Source organism: Sminthopsis crassicaudata, chromosome 4 (assembly GCF_048593235.1).
Source record: "Sminthopsis crassicaudata isolate SCR6 chromosome 4, ASM4859323v1, whole genome shotgun sequence".
In the NCBI taxonomy this organism is placed as follows: domain Eukaryota; kingdom Metazoa; phylum Chordata; class Mammalia; order Dasyuromorphia; family Dasyuridae; genus Sminthopsis; species Sminthopsis crassicaudata.
The window spans coordinates 468765917-468781944 of record NC_133620.1 but is presented as its reverse complement, the minus strand read 5'-3'; the positions used below and the strand labels follow the sequence as shown (position 1 = coordinate 468781944).

The window sequence follows — 16028 nt, the reverse complement described above, 5'->3', positions numbered from 1 at the left end:
CAGTGGGGGAGGGGTGGCAGGAGGGGAGAAGGGACCCAGTGGGGGAGGGGTGGCAGGAGGGAAGAAGGGACCCAGTGGGGGAGGGGTGGCAGGAAGTGAGGGCTGAGGTGTAGATCTCTCCCGTGGATCAGTGCTCTCCTAGCCTGCGCTTGCTTCCCAGGTAGGCCCTCTTGCGGGAGGCTAACGGTAGCCAGGCAGCTTCGAGAACCCCCTCCCTTCCTTTGTCCTTTCTCTGGACAGACTCTCTGACTCCTCCCCGAGTTCTGGCGGTGTTCCATGCCCCTCCACAGGAAGGCCCTCCAGCACAGGCTAGACTCACTTTTTGCGATTGTGTCCAAGTGTGGAGCAGAGTATGTGGTTCTGTGTGCTGTCCGATGGACGGATCCTGAGCCTGCAAATCTCCTCTCTCTCTTTTAGTGTATTAGTCACTCATACAGACGCGGTCAAAATTTCTGACTTCGGCACCTCCAAAGAGCTCAGTGACAAAAGCACAAAAATGTCCTTTGCCGGCACTGTGGCGTGGATGGCCCCCGAAGTGATCCGAAATGAGCCTGTCTCGGAAAAAGTGGACATCTGGTGAGTGGCTGCCTCCCCCACTGCTCCTGGGCCTCTCTCACCCCTCCTGCCCGTTACCTTCTCCCCTTCCAGAAGGGCAGGTCGCTCCAGCTCTGGAGAGCCTGGGACATGTGGCTATTAATGAGGCATTGGGGGGACAAGTGTGGTTATGGACTCCCCTAGACATGGGGAAGGCTGCCTGAGGCCCCTGGACAAGCTCAGTTCCTTCTGCTGCTCCCTGACATCTCCTCCTCCCCCTGCTCTAAACACAAACAACCAAGATTCCCATTTGTGACCGTGTTGTGACCCCCCGGAGAGGTCAGCCCCAGCGACACTCTTGTCTTTGTAGTCTGAGAGCCTTATGGACACATGGAAGCTTACTTGCTCTGTATCCTCAGTAGATTGTCAGTCCCCGAGAGCAGGATGGTTCCATGTTTGTCCCTGAATGTCAGCACTCAGTGCAGCGCTGGGCACAGCGGAGGCATTTACAGATGGATTCTTCCCCAGAGCTGAGAAGCCCCTCACCTTCATTTACCTGGGAATGGCCGTGCCCGGGGGCACGAACAGAGAGGCAGGGGCAGAACCGGGGTCCTGACTGGGGTCAAAGGACACTTTCCCTCAAACTCTGTTGTGGGCTCCTCATGCTTTGTTTTTGTCTTTTCCTTTGGTCTTTGTGTAGCTGACCTATGCAGGCTCCCTGAACAAGAGAAAGGAAGTGGGGATCTGGTCTCACGGCCCCCCTCCAGGGCCAGGGTCCCTTGCTCACCAGCTCCCAGAGACAAAATGAGCCCATTTCTCTTCTCATTGCCCCCCAAGCCTCTCTTTGGACACAGTAGGCAGCCCTGACCTCTCTTCCTCTGCCAATGGGATTAGTGATGGCCCTGACCTTTATCTCCCCATTGCTGTGATTATCTAAAGCCCCTTAAACTTTAAAGCCCCAGAGAAGCACCTGGTGCGATGTCCACTGGCAGGTAAGCGAGGAGGCCAGTTGTTCCCAATCCCAATTACAACTACAGGGGCGGTCACAGTGCCCAGAGAGAGGGAGTTGGCAAATCCCTGTTGGGACCCTGCCTCAGCCACGTCCTGGCTCGGTGACCCCGGAAGGACCTTCCCCTCTTTGTGCCTCTTCATCTGTATGGTCAGAGGGCTCCTCCGCCTGTGGATCCTGGGGATGGGCCCTTCCCCGCGGTCTCTCCCAGAGCCCCCAGTGTCTCTGAATGGCAGCCGCCACCCCTTTAGCCAGCTTTAAGGTGAGGACCCCAAGACCTAGGAGTGGCTGAGGTGCAGAGAGCTCCCACCCTTCTTCCACCAAAGCAAAGTGAAAAATCCCTATTTGCCGTCCCCTGACTCCGGGGCAGCTCAGGGACCTCAGAGGCCACCGTGTCTGACGCCCCCATTCTTACAGATGGGGAAGCTGAGGCCCGTGGCCACCCAGCCAGCAAGCCCCCATTTTCCGTTTTCCGCCATGGCTCTCCTGATGGCTTTCCTTCTTGCAGGTCCTTTGGGGTGGTGCTGTGGGAGCTGCTGACGGGGGAGATCCCGTACAAAGACGTGGACTCCTCGGCCATCATCTGGGGCGTGGGCAGCAACAGCCTGCACCTGCCCGTCCCCTCCACGTGTCCCGATGGCTTCAAGATCCTCATGAAGCAGACCTGGTGAGCCGGCCCCGCCCAGGGCCTCCCGCTGAGCTCAGGGAGGGGGAGGTCCATGGAGGGCGGGCCGGCTCAGAGCCCACCAAGGTGCCCTCCCCCGTGCCCTTCCCCCCCAATGTCTGAATGGAGACCTGCCGGGTCCGAGTCCTGCCTCTCAAGGCTTGGTCACCAGATGCTAGATCTCAGCAAGGTCTGGAGGCCCCTGTGGCAGAGAGGCCTCAGGGGCCCTGGGTTCAGGTTCTGCCCCGGATAATTACCGGCCTCTCTGGTACACATTCGGCCTCTTGGGGCCTCAGTCTTCCCATCTGTAAAGTGAGGTTCACTTTACACCCTCGCTGGTGTCCTCGAATCTCTCCCAGATTGAAACCTGATTCTTTGAAGGGAAAGAAGGAAGGAAGGAGATGAGCCAGCATTTATTAAGCGCCAGGCTTAATTTACTAAATGCCAGGCTCTGTGCTCACACCTGTAATCCCACCCTGTGGGAGGGCGGCTGTTATAAACCCATTTTACAGATAAGGACATTGAGGCGGCTGAAGGTGACCAATTTGCCCCAGACCTGGGGCCTCCCCGACCCCGGGCCCCTCCAGCCGGCAGAGCCACTCACCAGCCCCTCCCCCCTCTGCCTCCACTGCAGGCAGAGCAAGCCCCGCAACCGGCCGTCCTTCCGCCAGACGCTTCTGCATCTGGACATCGCCTCTGCCGACGTGCTCGCCACGCCCCAGGAGACCTACTTCAAGTCTCAGGTGAGGGCCCGCCCCCTGCGCTCCGGCCCCGCCCCGCTGTCACTCCCCGCTCTCTGCTGCCAGGAGGACAAAATCCGGGCTCCTCGGCCTGGCATTCAAGGCCTTCCGGGCCGTGGCGGCCCCGGCCCCGCACGCCGTGCTCTGGCCCCCGGGCCTCCCGGAGTGAGCGGACACGCCCCTGCTCGGGCTGAGCTCCGGGAGGACCCCCAGGGCCCAGAGCCGGCCTCGGTCCCGAGGGCCCTTACGGCCCCTGCCGGGCGGGGGTCACCCAGGGGCCCGTGGGCGCCGCCGCCCTGACCGGCCCGTTCCCTTCCGCAGGCCGAGTGGCGGGAGGAGGTGAAGAAACACTTTGAGAAGATCAAAAGTGAGGGGACCTGCATCCACCGGCTGGACGAGGAGCTCATTCGGCGGCGCCGGGAAGAACTCAGGTCTCCTCCCGGGCCCTGTGCGCGCTCTCCTGCCGCCTTCTGACCCCCCCCCCCCCCCCATCTTTCCCCTCGTTCTTTCTCTGCGGCTCCCTCAGCCCGGGAGGGCGCAGTCTGGGAGAACCGGCCGCCCCTCCGCCCGCTCCTGTTCTTTCCTTTGGAAACGGTTCCTTCCCGCGCCCCACGGCCGCCCCCACTCCTGTCCGACTCCCGTCCGGCCCTCGGATGGCCGAGCCCGGACCAGCGGCGGCGGCTCCTTGAACCCCGCCCGTGGTTTCTGGTTTCTAGGCACGCGCTGGACATCCGGGAACATTACGAGCGGAAACTGGAGCGCGCCAACAACCTGTACATGGAGCTGAGCGCCATCATGCTGCAGCTGGAGGTCCGCGAGAAGGAGCTCATCAAGTACGCGCTGTCTGCCCCTCCCCCCGGGGGCCCTCGCGCCCGCCGGCCTCGCCCCGTGGGGTTGGACGGGCGCTCCTTGGAGGAGCCGGCCCCGGGTGAAACGGGGCGCAGGAGACCGGGCCGCGGGGACAAGGCGGCCCGGAGTCCGCGGGGAAAAGGCGGCCTGGAGCCCAAGGAGGCCCGGAGTCCGCGGGGACAAAGAGGCCCGGAGCCCGAGGAGGCCCGGAGCCCAAGGAGGCCCGGAGCCCGCGGGGACAAAGAGGCCCCGGAGCCCGAGGAGGCCCGGAGCCCGCGGGGACAAAGAGGCCCGGAGCCCGAGGAGGCCCGGAGCCCGCGGGGACAAGGCGGCCTGGAGCCCATGGGGACCAGGTTCCCACTCTGCCCAGAACAGATTTATGGCCCGGCTGCGGCTTCTTCCGCCCGGCTCCCAGGAGCATCTGTGCCCCGAGGGCCCCTGCGCCTCCATCATCCGGAGGCTCTTTTCCTAATGAGGGAGAACGTTCTGGGAAACAGCCCCGGCTCCGCTGAGCGACCCCGGGGTCCCTTCCTCCCCCCGTGACCGGGAGCGCCGGGCTCTCCCGGCAGTTTCTAGCCTCCCCGCCTCGTTCTCCCCCGCAGGCGCGAGCAGGCCGTGGAGAAGAAGTACCCGGGCACGTACAAGGGGCACCCGGTGAGACCCATCATCCATCCCAACGCCGTGGAGAAGCTGATGAAGAGGAAGGGCGTGGCTCACAAGCCGGGGCTGCCCACCAAACGGTGAGCCCCGACTCCCCTGCGGCCTCTGGCCCCTCCTGCGGGCCTCTGGGGGGGGCGGAGGGCGCCTCTGTGTCCCTGGGGACCAGGCTTCCTTTGGTTCGGGGTGTGGGGGCGGGGTCAGTGGCCGGCCCACCTCGCCCCCCACTGCCCCTCGGCTTGAGTCCGGCCACTCCAGGTTAACGTCCGTCCTCTCTCCCAGGCCGGATCTCCTGCGCTCCGAAGGCATCCCCGCCACGGAGGCGGCGCCCCAGGCATCCCCGGGCTCCGGGAGCCCCAGAACATCGACCCCGGGCAGCAAAGGCCGCTACCGCAGCAAGCCCCGCCACCGCCGCGCCAACAGCAGAGGGAGCCACGGCGACTTTGTGGCCATCCTGAAAAACCAGCCAGCCCAGGAGGCCTCCTCCCCGCCCCCCGCCCCCCTCCCTCCTTCCCATCCCCACGGCCCCCAGCAACAGCAGTACCCCCCGCCCCCCAAGCCCTCCCCCCTCGACCCCCACCCCAGGCTCAACCTGCACGGGCAGGACATCGCCAACTGCGCCAACAACTTGCGGTACTTTGGGCCGGCGGCGGCCCTCCGCAGCCCGCTCAGTAACCACGCGCAGAGACAGGTGGCCGGCTCCAGCCCCGACCTCATCTCCACCGCCATGGCGGCGGACTGCTGGAAGAGTTCCGAGCCCCCCGGGGGCCCGGCCGGCCCTTGGGCCCGCTGCCAGGCGGACCCCCACGACCCCTGCCTCCAGTGCCAGCCCGAGGCCAGCCGGCCGCAGGATGCGTCCTCAGAGCCAGACGCCCAGAGCGCCAGCTGCCCCCGGCCCGCCCCGGGCCACGCCGGCCTCTGTGAAGCCGGCCAGGGCTCCGAGACTGTGGGAGCTCCGGAATTCCGCGGCCGCCAGCCTCTGCCCTCCTTCAGCCCCCCCCAGCACATGACCCCTCCGATGCTACCTCGAAAAACGAGACCCCTTCAGAAGGTAAAGCCCGTGATGGTGGCTGGGGGGAGGGGCTGCCGGTGACCCCCGTCCAGTCGGCTGTCATTAGTACCAAGAGCCTTCTCTTGTTAAGGGACCGACCTGGCTCCCTCTGCCAGGGTTCATCGGCAGGGGGCCCCTTCATAGAGGCCGGAAAGCCTGGCCGGAGTCCCCGCTCTGCCACTAAGTAGCCCTGGATGTCGTCCCCTTGGCACCTCGCTTCTTTCCTAAACATGAGGGGGCCACGTGCCAGGTCCTGCCCAGGGCTGAGCTGGGGGCAGCCTTAGACATGATGGGACCCCCACCTCTGCTTCCCCCGGCCTCCTGTGGCTCCTAGCCACGGCCTCTCACCAGGGCCCTCTCAAGGGAAAATCAACCCAAATGACCTTTGCCACAACCCCGCCCCCAGATGTGAGCTTGAAGGGGTGGGGGCGTCTGCCCCCTGGGGGCACCTTGTCTGAGCAGCGAGCCTTGGCCAGCCACCCATCTCTCCAGGGCGATGGAGCCAGCTTGACCTTGGGTACTTACATAGGCTCTCTGGCTCCACACTGACCATGCTCCTGCTGGCTTCCCCAAAGCCGAAATTCTCTCCTTACTCTGATTTTCCTACAGAGGATGGGAGTGGAGGGGCAGGGAGGGCACAGGCCTCCCACTGAAGGGTTTGGGGCAGAAGCCTGGGGCCGAGCCGTTTGGGTTTGGGCTCCATGGGGACTGGGTGGGGGCACAGCCTGGTATCATGGGAGGCGAGACTCCTGGCTTGGGAGGCCACAGGTTCAAATCATGGTGGGGTCGTGGGCTGAGGGTGGGGGGAAGGTCCCCCTCCCCCGCTTCCTTCTCTCATAAAGGCCTGGATCAAGCTTGTAGCCTCCCAGGCCTGGGTCCAGGATCCCTGATGTGGGGCAAGTGCGATAATGGCGGCTTCTTTTCTGGGGAGGTTCGTAAGGGCCCCTAAAGCCTCTCTCCTTGTCCTTCCCAGAGTGGGGACGACTCCTCAGAAGAGGAAGGAGAAGTGGACAGTGAAGTAGAGTTTCCCCGAAGACAGAGGTAAAGCTCGGGGAGGCGGCCCCCGGGGCCCGGTAACATGTCCAGTTGGCCCATGTTTACGAAGCTCCTACTGTGGCAGGGCCTGAGGCACAGGAGGAAAGGGGGCAGCTTCCCTGAGCCCGTTTCCTTATGGGCTAGCCTGGGCTCAGCCCGCTGTGCTGGGGGGGGGGGGTTTCCTCTTGGAGACAGCCTCCATGCAGAAGGCCCCGGCCTCGAGCCTTCTGCAGACTCAGAGCCTGGGTCCGCCTTGGGCGGCCTGCTCCCAACTACGGCTCAATGCCCGCTCCTAAATCAGTCCCGAGGAGGGGCCCGGACACCCCAGCAAGGAGGGAATCAGTGGAGGGGCTGGGCATATTTCCTTTCCCCGCTGGGCTAGCTGCCCCCAGGACGGGCTTGTCCACTTGCTGGCAGGGGCCTCCCCAGAGAGTCCCTAAGACCTTGAACTGTATGATTTTGTGCCCTGGTCACTGAGGCTTTTTTAAATGGGTTTTTTCCCCCAATTCCACACAAAGGCAACTTTAAAAGTTGTTTTTTAACAAAGCCTTCAGAGGAGTCTTAGTGGCCGAGATGCTGTGCTCTCCTGGCTCATCCCCCGCCTCCTTATGCCGGGGAAGGAGCTCTGCCCTGGGCCAGGCCTGGCTGGGACCCTCAGGGGCTCTTTGCTGTTCTCTCCAAGACATCCTTGGGTCTGGCCTTTGGGAGGGAGGGAGTGTCACGGCCTACTGTCTGGGGGAGGAGGCTCGGGCCCTTCCCATGTCAGCACGTGGGGGAGTCCAGACGGAGCCAGCCTCCTGGGCAAGGGCTGGGCTGGGCCCGGGAATGAGCTGACGGACTCCCGGGGCCTCAGGCCCCACCGCTGTATCAGCAGCTGCCAGTCCTACTCGACCTTCAGCTCGGAAAACTTCTCTGTGTCCGACGGAGAGGAGGGGAACACCAGCGACCACTCCAACAGCCCCGACGAGCTGGGCCGCCGACTGGAGGACCGCCTGGCCGAGCGCCTGGAGGACCTGCTGTCCCAGACCCCGGAGATCCCCATCGAGATCTCCACGCAGTCCGACGGGCTTTCCGACAAGGAGTGCGCCGTCCGCAGGGTGAAGACGCAGATGTCTCTGGGCAAGCTCTGCGCCGAGGAGCACAGCTACGAGGTGGGTGGCATCCCCTCCCCCCCATCCCTGCTCTCTGGGTGTGGATGCCCGGGGACCCCCACCCCCTCCTGCAGATGAGCTCCCCGAAGCCAGACTCCCCCCTGAGCTCTCTTTCTCCCGCACAGAATCCCGGGCCCTTGGGAGACTCCGACGGTGACTCTTCAGACGGGGAATGCTCGGATGCCACGGTCCGGACCAACAAGCATTACAGTTCGGCCACGTGGTAACGCCGGGGGGCTCCCCGAGCTCCCCTCCCTCCTCCCCAGAGCGTCGGCAATAACGGGACGCGGCTTCCCGCCCCTGTCTGGGGCAAACGGTGTCCAAACGAAGTGAATCCTCACTGAGCATTTCAATCACGAATGGCAGGGATCTCTTTTATTGACTCTTCGAGCTACTGTAACATGAATATTTATTTTTGTTTGACATTTTAACACTTTGTACTGTAAAGAGTGAACTATATGTGGTATATGTATATATTATGTATACATAGAGAGAGACACCATAATTTGTTGCAAAAAAAACTTGCGAAGGAAATACAATTTAGAGCAATGTCCCTCGGAGCTTCTGGGGCCAGGAATTAGTGCTGCTGATGGAACAGGGACCAGGCCTCCGGCCCTAGTGGTGATGGGAAGGCAAACGGGAAGCAGGAAACAATCCCAGCGAGATCAGGTCATGCGCAGATTCCCCCCAAGCTGAGCACCCAGAGGGGCTCGGAGAGCCCGGAGGGAGGCCAGGAGCCTCCTCTGTGAATGGAGGCCGGTTTTCTTTGCTTTTGAGGCTGCTGACCTCTCCCACAGCTCAGGACGCCCTGGGGCATCTGGCCCCCGCTGACCTCCTGTCCACTTTGCCCAGACAAGGAGCAGGGGCATCAGGGCTAACCTCGGAGCCGGGACATGACTCCCACGAGCAGTTCCAGACCCAACCCTGTAGTTTATGTCCATTCATCCTTCACCCACCAGGGCAAGCGTTAGAGCCAGTCACCGTGGGGACTCGAGGGGACATGAGATTCCCCACTCTTCCCGCCCCCTCCCACCCCAAACTGAAGCAGGACCGGGACAGTCGGAAGAGCCCCAGGTCCTTTAACTTAGATCTGGGGCCCAGGGACAAAACGAGAATCTGAGGGCAGATGAGTGCTGACCCACTGACCCGGTCCACCTTGGCCCTGAGCCTCCTCCCCTACCCCCAACCCAGTGGGTCCTGGCAGCACCCTGCCTTTGTATATCGAGGCATAAAGGGTTCCAGATCAAAGCAGCGTCATCCCCCTCCCCCCAACCTGTGTGCCCCTCCCTGCGGCTGTCCGGCCGGGAGGGGCCGAGGCCAGTTTCCTTTACTCACTGGGTCCCTCTGTTTGTTTACATGTAGCGATGAGACGTCAATTTTAATTTTGTGGCTGTAATTAACGGCCATCAGGTAGGGTCAAGGAACCACGGGATTCCTTCTCCGTAGAGCAGTATTGTGCCCGATAAATTATTCCATTTTATAAAATTTCTGTAGCTGGACTACACGAAAGCTCTTAAGTTATGGCATTTTTATTATGATTTTGTTATTTTATCATCACTGTTGTCACGATCATTTTTCTGTCGATCAGAAGGGTTGGTTTACAGTCGAACACAAACAATTGCGTATTTATTGCTGCCGTGAACTGTCTGATTTTATAAAGGAACAAAAACCAAGGGTCCACGGGAGCGGTCACTGATCCATCCTTGTGAGGGCCGCTGGTTGGAGGGCCGCACAACAATCGGCCGCGGCCCGGCCTGGCCACCATGAACCGGCAGACCTGTTCTGGGAAGGCCTTCGCCTCGAGGGTGCTCATGGGGCACTGGGGGCTCCTGGGCAGGCAGACGAACCCCGAGGGACCGCCACGGGCTTCAGCCCCCAGAAGACCCCTGGGCTCCACCAGGAAGCAAAGGGAAATCCACCCTGCAAACCCGGGCTTCTGCCCCCACGAACAAGATGGCGGAGCAGCTGTGTCCCAAGGAAATAAGAAATGGCAATAAAACTCTCTTCCCTCCCAATCCCAGATACCCGCTGGCTTCCTTCTGTCTCAGCTGATAATGGGCGAGGGAGGGAGGGGGGTCAGAAAAACCAGGCAGCTCACAGCCTGCCAACCTGGGTATGTCTGGTGGGCAACGTGTAGCCGTGGGCAGCCGAGATCCTGAAGGCAAAGGGAGTCTGGCCTTCCTCAGCACCCCCCCCCCCGCCTTCCTCTAACAAACACGTCTGGGACCCCCATCTTAGAGATAACTTAGGAAGCTACCCCCCCTCCCTCAGAATAGAGATCTCAATTGTACTTTATTTCAGCCCTTGTCTTCATATCACAAGAGGGGAAGGAGAGTCAGGGTCAACAGCAGGGGGCGCTGCAGGTGCCATGTTTCTCTGTTCTCAGTGGATTTATTTCCCAGAAGCAGCAGGATCCACTTTAGGCTCCTTTCTCCTCCAGGGCCCAGCCCAATCCCAAACTGACCCCCGGCAGCGGCCTTTGGCTTTTTCAGGTCATTGGCCACCTGAGGGGGGAGGGGCACCACTTGCTGCTGCCCCCTCTGAAGTCCTCCCCTTCCCCTCCCTCGATGACCAGTCTCAAGTTAAGGCAATGCCATCCCCAGGTTCTTTTCACCAGCTCGTCCTGTTTCCAGCTCTCCCAGGAAAACCTTGGGCTGGCCCCACCCCCATCTGGTACTGGGGACCCCCTTCCCTGCTGTCTGTCTGTCTGTATGGGCCCTCACCCCCACCCGCAGCTGCAGAAAACTGGGCTGTCCTTCCAGAGAACTCTGCATCTGCACTGTCAGGCAACAATCACTTATTAGGTGCCTACTGTGTACCCGACACCATGCTCAGCAAAAAGCAAAGCAGACCCTGGCCTTGAGGAGCTCCCATTCCAGTGAGAAAAGTGTGGACCAGGGCAGACAGGTGGCTCTGTGGGCGGGAGGACAGAGTTCGAATTCAGCCCTAGTGGGGAAAGGTTCACAAAATGACCTGGGCCCTCCGCTGACTCTGCCCCCCCCAATCAGTCCTGTCCCTGGGTACCCCCTGGCACAGCACCCAGGCCCTCTCAAAGGCAGGGATCAGGCCACTTTGTCAACCCGACTGCCTGGGAGCAGTATTTAAGGGTCCCCTAATTAATCCCATTGGCTTCCCCAAGGATGGTTTCCTCACGTTTTGTACCCACTGACCATATATCAGAGCAAGGGAATGCATGGAATAAAAGTGCCCAGGGTCCAGCCTCCATCACTTCCTGGTTGAGTAAGGCAGCGCCAAGGGCCTGGCACTCTGCTTCCCAGGGGGCAGCTGCAGCCCATGGCCTGCCTGGAAGTGTGAGTACCCACAGGAGCCACTCCGGGCGGTCGGTCAGGCAGCACTTCCCGGCACCTGGCCCGAGCTCCAACTCCCACTGACAGGCCGAGAGGCCTCAGAGCTTGGACTGGCCCAAGGCTGCAGGGTTGGGGGAAAGTCAGGCCCTGAATTGGAACCCGGTGCTCCTTGTCCTGCCTGGCTTGAGTGGCTGTGGTTTCCTGCCTCCTTTGGCAGGGCCGCCAGGCTGACACCAGGAGGGACGAGGAGGCAGAGGGAAGGCCCCCCCTTGAATCCCCTAGAGCCTTGGATCCTCTGCAAAAAGGCGACAAGGACAGTCCCCTCCAAGTGCGGGTGGGTGGCTCAAAAGAAATGCAGGAGAGAAGCAGCCAAGGCAGCCAGCGTTTATTGAGTGCCAGCCTCTGGCCGGCCCCGAACAGACCCTCCAGGATGTCTCCAGAGAAGGAGGGTCCTGGGCCCCGTGGCCACGGAGCCTCGTGTCCTGAGCAAAGTCCCCAGGGACTCCCTTCCTGCAGACCCGCTCCGAAGGGAACCCACGAAATATAAATAACAGAAAACAACATTCTGTCTGAATTAAAAAAAGGAAATCGTCCCCATAATCATTCATGGCGACCGTGAGTCCGAGAGATCATCAGCAGATTGTCCCAATACTTGGTTCAGATTGTCTCCGGCAATCAGGGGGACAGGAGAGGCCGGGGCCCAAAGAAAGCAGCACTGGGGGGGCTTGGAGACCCCTCGTAAACGTCCACACTGTCCAATGGTCCTCAGCAGGCAACGGCCCCTCCCCCTCCCTCCCCCATGGCCTTGGTCCCACGGGTCAGGAGAAAGCCCCCTTTGCCCACAGATCCCCCACTTCCCATAAGCCCCACCTAAAGAGTTCCAGGGACCCCCAGACCACCAGAATAAAGCTCCCAAGCAAGGGCAGATGCGCCAGGGGCGGGACTGTGGGATGGGAGCTCCAGGGAGCTCAGGTCATCTGGCCCGACCCAATCTTACAGAGAGAAACGACATTTGGACAGACAGGAGACCAGGGGCTCCTGACACAGTATGGGCCAAGAGGGTGCCAGCCCTGACCCAGCAGGGGCCAAGGAAAGGCTGGGAGGGGGCCGGGCCCAACCCCCATACTGAGCCGAGTCCAGGGCTCTCACCACTGCACCACCTGGCCTCCAAATAAATGCAAAGCAGGCGTCTGTCCCAAGTGTCCCTGAGTGTCAGGTGGGCTCCCCACAGGCCGGGAGGACTGACCACCGAGAGGCCCCCGCGGCCACGCCAGGGCCAGGCTGTGGAGCCGAGCCCCCCTCGACCCTCTTGGGGGACGTGAGGTGCGGAGGCGGCCCGCTGTGCGCCGGGTCCCCCGACAAGGCCAGCCGTCACGTCCCTTTCTTGCCGTCCCTGAGGTGAGCGCCGCCGGGCTCGTCCAGCCTGAGACGCCTGCGGCTGAAGCGCTTGATCAGGGTGCCCGGGATCAGCGCCACCAGGGCGATGGCCAGCAGCTTCAGCGCGGTCGCCCAGGAGAAGATGTCATCCAGGGAAGTGACGGAGGACAAGATGGAGCCGGTCTGCACGCAGATGAAGTTGTACGGGATCAGGCCTGGCGGGAGGCAAGCGGGAAGTCCTGAGGCTGCAGCCTGGGCCGGGAATCCTGGGGATGTCCTCGGGGCGTGACGGCCTGCCCCTGGCCCGTCACCCCCCTCCCCCAGCTCCAGCCTGACCAGCAGCTTGCTGGCCTTCCCTGGGTTTGCCCGGGTGCCCTCTGCTGGTTTTTTCTTTTGGGGGGCAGAGTATTTGGGATCATGTGGGGTCCCCGTGCCGCTGCCCCCTGCTATTTACTTTCACTCTGAAACAGCTGCTTCTCCTGGGCCGGATTTCTTCGAAAAGCCCAAGGTTTTGGAGCCTTTGAGAAGCTGCCTGTGCCGGGCGCACGCCCTTGAGGATGCCTGGACACCCCCTGGGTGCCCAATCCTGTCCCTGCACAGGCCCTCGGCTCCGATCCCTGACTTGACGCTCCTGCCCTTGTTCACATGCCCGTCGAGCGGGCTGCCTGGGCGGGGTGATGCCCCCTGTGGGTGCCCGCCCCACCAGGCCTGGGTCCCTCCCCCCTCTGCAGGCTCAGTGTCCCCCGGCACAGGTGGCGCCCCCCTCCCCACAAGGCGCTCACCTATGAGGACAGAGAAGAAGAACTGCACGATGGGGATGTTCAGAATCGGGGACGAGAAGTTCAAGAACCAGTTGGGCGTCATGGGGAAGAGTCTCAGGAAAAGCAGGAAGAAGAAGAGACTGTTTCTGTTATCCTCCACCTACAAAGAGGGCACGGGAGTGAGCGGGCACAGAGGCCGGGCAGGGGCGCCAGGAAGGAGGGCCGGCCGTCAGAGGTCGCAGCCCGCCTCGGGCTCCTCCAGCCCCCTGGGAGGCCCAGCTGGGAGCCTCGGGCTGGAGCAGTGATGGGTGACGAAGCCCCTGGGGCCCGGGCACGAGAGGGACAGCTGTGCCCCAGGCCGGGTTCCGGGAATCATTCCGCCTTTCAAATGCTCTTTCTGACGTCGTTAACTCGGTGCTGGAGAAAGCAGAACTGGGCCAGGCCGGAAGGGCTGGCGCCCCCGGGCGCAGCGGGGGCCTGGACGGGTCCGGGTCCAGAGGAAGGCCATGGGCCCCCTATGGGGCTCCCCCCCCCCAAGGGCCTTAGGCCGCGCCGGCCTCCTCACCTTTTTCTGCAGCATGGCCACCTTCTCGGGGAAGTAGGAGACCACCAACTGTTTTCCAAAGGCCCTGGAGAGCAGGTAACAGCAGGTGGCGCCCACGGAGGCCAGCACACAGCACAGGACCAGGCCTAGCCAGGGCCCAAACAAGGCTCCGGCCAGAACGTTCTGGGGAGAAAAGGCGGGGGCAGGGCAGTCAGAGAAGGGGGCGCTGGGCTCCCGGCCCCCCTCCCAGGAGGGCTTCTTCTCAGGGACCCCCCAGAGCGGGGGCGCTTACCAGGAAGCTGGAGCCGGGGATGGCGAAGCACTGCTTGTAGAGGTAGGCGCTGCAGAAGAGCAGCAGCACGTAGGCCTGGTGCTCCCCCCTGTAGGACTGCAGGAAGGCCGAGAGCTCCCGCAGCTCCTCCAGGTCCGAGGGAAACTTCAGCACCCTGCGGGGGAGGGGAGAGCGTGGAGCCGCCACAGGCCAGGCTTCCAGTCCTGCCTCTGACTCCGGTGTCTGTGTCCTGGGCCAGCCCACGGAGGGCCTTGGTGGGGGCTCGGGGAGCTCCCAGGGTCACCGCCCTCTCCTTTAAGGAGCTAACGGCCTCCCGAGGGTCGCGGGGACTCCGGACTCTGGGCCGATGCCGCCCGCCCGAGCTCTAATCCCAGCCCAGAGAGCTCCTGGCAGAGCCTCACAGGAGACCCTGGGGAGGGGGCTTCTTGTTCTACTCTAAGGGGGTCCCGGCCCACGGGGGCGGCTCCAGCGCCAAGAGACTAGGCGGGGAAGGGCCCGAGGGAAAACGCCGCCCCTTGCCCAGCCGCCCTCTGGGGTGACCCCTCAGAAGTCCAGTAAAGCCCAGGGGGTTCTCAGGGGGGCTTCAAATGAAAAATCAGAGTTCAGGGGATTATTAAGGAAAATATTAGGAGACAAAAAACAAACGGAGTTCTTGGACTCAGGTTTAGGACTCTTCTCTCTGGTCCTTTGGGGGATGTCATCTTTTAAAATGATATGCAAATGAGGCAAGGAGAGATATGTAAATGAGGTAAATAAAACCCTGGGTAAAACATAACCCTTAGCAAAGGCAAGGCCCCTCCCCCACCAAGTGCAGTCCAGCAGGATTTCACGGGGAGACTCCTGGGACCACCGGATGTTGGGGAGTTGCAGGGCCCAGACCACAGCGGGTCCCCCCCATGAGCGTGTGAGCCCCCCGAGGGCTGGCCGGCCCCCCACGGAACGGCAGGCACTCTCCCACTGTGACATTCCCCTTAGAACGGGAGTAGGCAAACAGCAGGGGCTCTATCAATGCTTTTTATCCCAATCCAAGCCCAGATTTAGCCCCTGGGGGGAGGGCTGGTCCACATGTCCCCAATAGGGGAGGCTCAGAGACGTCACTTGAACCCAGGTCCTCTGACCCGGAAGTAGGAGAGAAGAGGCGAGGAGGGATTAGAGAAGGCACCGGGACCACCGGAAGTGGAGGCGGGGCTGAACCCCCAGAAATAGGGGCGAGGACTCGCCGGAAGCAGGGGAGGGACGCGACCCTCCCGCAGGAAGTAGAGTCGAGGCCGCGCCGCCGCCCTGCCCTTCTCTCGGCTCAGCCGCTCCCCACGGCCCGGTTCCCTCCCCGCCCGCCCTCCCCCGGCTCCCCGCGCCCGCCCCAGCCCGCGGCCTCCCGGTACCTGGGGCCCGGATCGTCGCCCTCCTCGCTTGGGCGGGCATCGCGTCCCGCGCCCCGCGGCAGCTGCGTAGACAGCAGGTACAGGGAGAAGGTGCAGACGGCGAAGACCAGGAGCAGGCCGAGAAGGGGCCGCATGGCCGCGCTCCGGACCCCGGCCCTCGCACCTCCCGCCCGGGGCCAGAGTGCGAACCCAGCTGGCAGAGAGGCGGGGCGCAGCCGGCCGGTGGTCCCGCCCACTTGGGGCGGCCCCGTTTTATCTCTAGCCAATGGAAGAAAGGGGAGGAGGGAAAATGGTCGGAGCAAAACTCTTGCCCAAACCTGACTGGGATGGACGTTGTCCCCGGCCTGATCCAGACCTGACGAATAGGAAGCGTGACTGGAACGGGAGGGGCGGAGCCAGACTCGGGTTTGACCCGCTGTGCCTCACCTCGAGCTGCGTTTGTGCCAATCCGCGGGAGCCAGCCCTCCCCTGAGGGCGTGGGGTCAGTGCTAGCTCCGCCCCTAGCCCGCATGGCCCGGCCTCTGGCCTGAGCCTGTGGGCGGGGTTTGGTGAGGCTCCACCCCCTGAGGGCAGGTGTGAATGGCTGATAGCTCTGGCCCTCTAACTTTGCTCTGGGTCCCTCACCCACTCTGAGCCAGAGGGGGAAACTGAGGCCCGGAGGCGCCACTCAGATA

General features: G+C 62.6%; 2 protein-coding genes across 6 annotated transcripts in view; one reads left to right on the top strand and one right to left on the bottom strand.

Moving 5' to 3' along the window:
- MAP3K13 (mitogen-activated protein kinase kinase kinase 13) overlaps positions 1-9705 on the top strand; it is a 75365-nt gene extending 65660 nt beyond the window's left edge. For 3 of the 5 annotated variants that reach the window (XM_074264252.1, XM_074264253.1, XM_074264254.1), the window contains exons 6-15: positions 418-576; positions 2052-2210; positions 2842-2950; positions 3269-3378; positions 3664-3780; positions 4399-4536; positions 4736-5504; positions 6478-6545; positions 7393-7690; positions 7816-9705. In XM_074264252.1, the coding sequence (XP_074120353.1) occupies positions 418-576; positions 2052-2210; positions 2842-2950; positions 3269-3378; positions 3664-3780; positions 4399-4536; positions 4736-5504; positions 6478-6545; positions 7393-7690; positions 7816-7917 (2029 nt within the window). In that variant the 3' untranslated portion in view covers positions 7918-9705. The remainder of the gene's footprint in view (positions 1-417; positions 577-2051; positions 2211-2841; positions 2951-3268; positions 3379-3663; positions 3781-4398; positions 4537-4735; positions 5505-6477; positions 6546-7392; positions 7691-7815) is intronic. The other 2 variants (XM_074264255.1, XM_074264256.1) reach the window with 1 other exon arrangement.
- Positions 9706-11360: 1655 nt separating this feature from the next.
- Positions 11361-15608, bottom strand: TMEM41A (transmembrane protein 41A). Its single transcript, XM_074264258.1, has 5 exons — positions 15355-15608; positions 13973-14126; positions 13702-13863; positions 13158-13296; positions 11361-12590 (listed from the first exon to the last, which is right to left on the bottom strand). The coding sequence occupies exons 1-5, from the start codon at positions 15486-15488 to the stop codon at positions 12370-12372; spliced, it is 810 nt and encodes a 269-aa protein (XP_074120359.1). The 5' UTR covers positions 15489-15608; the 3' UTR covers positions 11361-12369.
- Positions 15609-16028: the final 420 nt, after the last annotated feature.